The sequence below is a fragment of the Condylura cristata genome, unplaced genomic scaffold, assembly GCF_000260355.1.
Source record: "Condylura cristata isolate star-nosed mole 26May11 unplaced genomic scaffold, ConCri1.0 scaffold00007, whole genome shotgun sequence".
NCBI classification, from domain to species: domain Eukaryota; kingdom Metazoa; phylum Chordata; class Mammalia; order Eulipotyphla; family Talpidae; genus Condylura; species Condylura cristata.
In genome coordinates, this window is record NW_004567108.1 from 48,011,693 (window position 1) to 48,016,344 (window position 4,652).

The following is a 4,652-nucleotide window of genomic DNA, read 5'->3' on the forward strand; positions in this document are numbered from 1 at the left end:
GATCTGCCTGTTCTGCTCCCCACTCTGTCTCTGGTGAAGCCTCTCACCCTCCGCATCTCTGGCCTGTACCCCAGTTCTGTATAAATAAATAAATCTTTAAAAAAAAAAATAATAAGGTATTTTCTCCCATAAAGAAATAACTTTTTTCTCTAATTAAAAAACATTTGGTCATTATTTAAAAAAAAAATCAGAATAACGATGAACATAAATTACAAAAACATTATATTACCCCCAACAGAGAAAAGCAACTAGTGTTTTGGTATTCTAGATCTTTTAGTATGATTTAGGATATGCATATTTTTGACTAATACTTACCGAAATCTCCTACATACAGAATTCTTTTGTGTGTATGTATGTTTATGATGACCTTTTATAGGGAAAACAGACATAGTAAATCAGTAATTCATATGTTTTGAGACTACTGAATTTATTTTAAAATTTCTTTAGAAGGAATGACTGCATGGACAGAAGAAGAATGCCGGAGCTTTGAACATGCACTTATGCTTTTTGGGAAAGATTTTCATCTTATACAGAAGAATAAGGTAAGTTAGGTAAAATAGTTCAGACAAATAGCTTAGTAGTTACAATGAATATAAGTCACTTATTGTTAAGTTAATTGGTTAGAAAAGAAAGCATCAACTTGCTAAAGCTGCTTTTGCCATTAACATGTCTAATAGTGCTGTAAACAAGAATGGGACTTGCTCCCTTTGCCAGCCTGCTCCTGGCTGACTTATAATATTTTATCTATCATTTGACATATGCAGTTAGCATACTTAATGGGAATATGTATGACTAGTAAGGATTCACTATGCTTCAGGAAATCTTACTCATCTCTTTCCTTGCCTTTCATTTCTTTCTAAGCTATTCAAAGATTTGTGGTCTCAAAATGTTTCTTTATAGTAGTGAGAACTGCATTTGGCAAAAGAAGAAATATCAGTCATTAAAAACTAAAGGCCCTCCCTGGTGGCACAGTGGTTAGTGCAGCACTGCAAGTGAGCGATAACTGCTTCAGTGTGAGTTCAATCCCAGCCCCTGAGGTGAACCACATGGTGAGGCAGACCTCATGTCTTGCCTGCTACTCCCCTCAGCAGTGTACTTCATCAATCTTCCTGTTTTGCTCCCTCCTCTAACTCTGGTGAATCCTGTCACCACCCCTGCACCTAAGGCCTATGCTCCAGTATGCATAAATAAATAAATCTTATCTAGTATGCATAAATAAATAAATCTTAAAAACAAAACACAGAACCAAAATATATTTTAAAAAACCAGCTGGAAATATTCTAACATTTAAGTCCTTAGGAGGATGTGGAGCAATGGGAACTCTATTAATTACTACTGAGAATGCAAAAATGGTATAACCATTAGAAGCCAATGTAGTATTCTCTTAGAAGATCATACTTTACCATATGATCCAATAGTCACACTCATTGGTAATTACCCAAAGAAATTGAAAACATTTTCCACAGAGAAACTGGCACATGGATGTTTAGAGCAGCTTTTTCATAATTGCTAGAACTTGGAAGCAATTGAGATGTTCTTTTTTTTTTTTTATGGAACTGGGGTACAGGCCAGAGATGTGGAGGGTGAGAGAGAGGATTCACTAGAGACAGAGAGGGGAGCAGAACAGGCAGATCAACGAAGTACACTACTGAGGGGAGCAGTGGGCAGATCAGGAGAAGTCTGCCTCGCCATGTGGCCAACTCCGGGGCAAGCAGGAATCGAACTCATGCAGAAGTGGCTTTAGCTTCTTAGTGCTGTGCTTTAACCTGCTGTGCCACCAGGGAGGGCCCGAGATGTTCTTTAATGAATGAAAAAACTGTGGCACATCCATACAGTGGATTATCAGTTGGTGATTTAAAAAAAAAGTGAGCTATTGAGTAACAAAAGACATGAAGAAACAGTACATGCATATTACTATATCAAGCCAATCTGAAAAGGTTACATACTTTATGATTCTCACTATATGACTTTCCAGAAAAGTAAGTAAAGACAGTAAAAAAAGACAGTAAAAAGAGCAGTAGCTCCAGGGATTAGTGGGGAGAAAGAGATGAATAGGTAAAGCACAGAGGATTTTTAGAGCAGTGAAACTATTTTGTAAACTATTATTGGTGGGTATATGCCATTACACATTTGTCTCAACCCATATAATGTACAATACTGACAACGAACGCTAGTGGAAATGATGGACTTTGAGTGACAAAGGTGTGTCAGTGTCAATTCATCAGTTGTAACAAGTATATAAATCAGATAGTGGGAGAAGCCATGCTTGAATGGGAGTAGAAAGCATATGGAGACTACTTCCTATTCAATTCTGTTAGAACCTAAAATTTCTCTAAGGCATTTTTTAAAGAGTATGTTTGTATACTCTTAATAATTTGGAATAATTCTTGTTGAAATATGTTTTGTTTATTATTAATGCTTTAAGAACATTAATATTTTGGAATATTTTGGTTGGTTGGCTATAATAATTTGTGCCACCTTTGACTTTTTAAAAAAGATTTATTTATGCATACAAGAACTGGGGCACAGGCCAGAGGTGCAAGGGGTTAGGAGACCCACCAGAGACAGACATACAGGAGCAGAACAGGCAGATCAACTGAAATACACTGCTGAAGGAGCAGCGGGCAGATAGGAGAGGTCTGCTGCACCATGTGGATTAGCTCCCTGGGCAGGGATGGAACCGATGCTGCAGTGTCTGCCAGTAGTTTATAGTGCTGAGACTTAACCCCTTGTGCCACCAGGGGAGGGCCTAAAATTTCTTTTTAATTAATAGACTTCTAGAGCAGTTCTTGGTTTATAGAAATTATTGTCAAAAATTCTATAGTTCGTGCATAGGAAGCATTGTTATTAACATCTTAAATTAGCGTGATGCTTTTGTTACAAGTAATGAGCCAGTATTGGTAAATTAATTATTAGCTAAAGTCTATAGTTAACATTAGGGTTCATTCTTAGTGTTGAATGTTCTATAGCTTTTGATAAATATCTAATGACAAATATCTACTATTATAGTGTCACATAGAAAAGTTTTACAGATCTAAAATTCCCCTAGAATTTTGCCATTTCAGAATGCAAATGGTTGGAATCATACAGTATGTAATCCTTTCAGATTGACTTCTTTGATGCAGCAATATACATTTAAGATTTCTCCATGTCTTTTTATCATCTGATAGCTCATTTCTTTTTTTTTTTTTTTTTAAACTACTGGTTAATATTCCATTTTATAGATATACCAGTTTGTCTGTTCTTTTTTAGAGGACATTTTGGTTGCTTCTGAATTTGGCAATAAAGAAAAAGCTGCTATACACGTCCATTTCTAGTAAACTATCCAGAGGACACAAAAATTTAAAACTTTTGAAAAGAAAAAAAAGAACATTTTTGAAAAATTGAAAAGGAAACCTGCACTCCTGTGTTTAATGCAGCACTATTTGCAATAGCTAAAATATGGAAATAACCTAAATGCCCAAATATATGACTGGATCAAGAAGATATGGTAATTATACACAGTGGAAAACTACTCAGCAATCATAACTCATGCCATTCACAGTGACATGGATGGAGCTAGAAGGGATTATGCTCAGTGAAATAAGTCACAAGGAAAAAGACAAATATCAGATGGCTTCCCCTTTAGGAGAAACAGAAAAACCATATAAGTGATCAGAAGGAAAAAAAGACAAAACTAGCAGTCAAGCTATAACTTTGAGACATTCAGTAGGCAAAGGGGGGGAAGAGGGAAGAGAAATTGAGTCCACAGTGATAATTTTATAGGGACTGCACCTGAAAGGAGAAGTCAAACATTGTACAAAAATGAGCAATCATATTAGAAAAAAAGAATATATATATATAAAAGGAAAAACTACTGTAAATAATCATGTGCATATTTTCTAATGGAGAAGTTTTCAATGAGTGATTTCTAAATGATATGGTAAGCATATGTTTAGTTTTCTTGGAAAAAACCAAACTGTCTTCCAGTATGCTTTTGCCATTTTGTTTGCCTGCCAGCAATGAATGAGAGTTCCTGTTAGTCCATATCTTTGCCAGCGTTTGGTGTCAGTGTTTTGAATTTTGGCCATGCTATTGCATGTATAATGGTATCTCATTTTTTAAATTTGTATTTCCCTGATGAAATAATATTTAGATCATTTTTAAATGTTTATTAAAAACAATGTATAAATCTTACGGGAAGTGTCTTAGATGTTTAATCCACTGTTTAATTGGGTGGTTTTCAAGTTTTTAATATATTTTTGATAGCAGTCCTTTATCAAGTATGTGCTTTGTAAATATTTTCCCCCACTCTGTGGCTTGTCTTGTATCAGTGTCTTTTGCAGTATAAAAATTTCTAGTTTTAATGAAGTCTTACGTACTAATTATCACAGATTATGCTTTAGTGTTTTATTTAAAAAGGTGTTACCATCTGAAAGGTCATCTAGGTTTTTCTCATATTATTTTTTAGGAACTTTTGATTTGCATTTTACTTTTAAGTCTGTAATCCATTTTGAGTTTCTGTGAAGCATAAAGATTTATTTATTTTATTCATACAGAACTGGGGTACAGGCCAGAGATGCGGAGGGTGAGAAGATTCACAGGGACAGAGTGGGGAGCAGAACAGGCAGATTGACGAAGTACACTGCTGAGGGGAGCAGTGGGCGGGTCAG

At 35.4% G+C, this 4,652-nt stretch overlaps 2 protein-coding genes across 5 annotated transcripts in view; one reads left to right on the forward strand and one right to left on the reverse strand.

Moving 5' to 3' along the window:
• The window catches only part of MIER3 (mesoderm induction early response 1, family member 3), a 34,142-nt gene that overhangs the window by 21,686 nt on the left and 7,804 nt on the right, over nt 1-4,652 (forward strand). For both annotated transcript variants that reach the window (XM_004678307.2, XM_012721895.1), the window contains exon 10: nt 448-542. In XM_004678307.2, coding sequence (XP_004678364.1) covers nt 448-542 — 95 coding nt within the window. The remainder of the gene's footprint in view (nt 1-447; nt 543-4,652) is intronic.
• The window catches only part of SETD9 (SET domain containing 9), a 39,839-nt gene that overhangs the window by 17,518 nt on the left and 17,669 nt on the right, over nt 1-4,652 (reverse strand). The gene's annotated exons all lie outside the window — the stretch shown is intronic.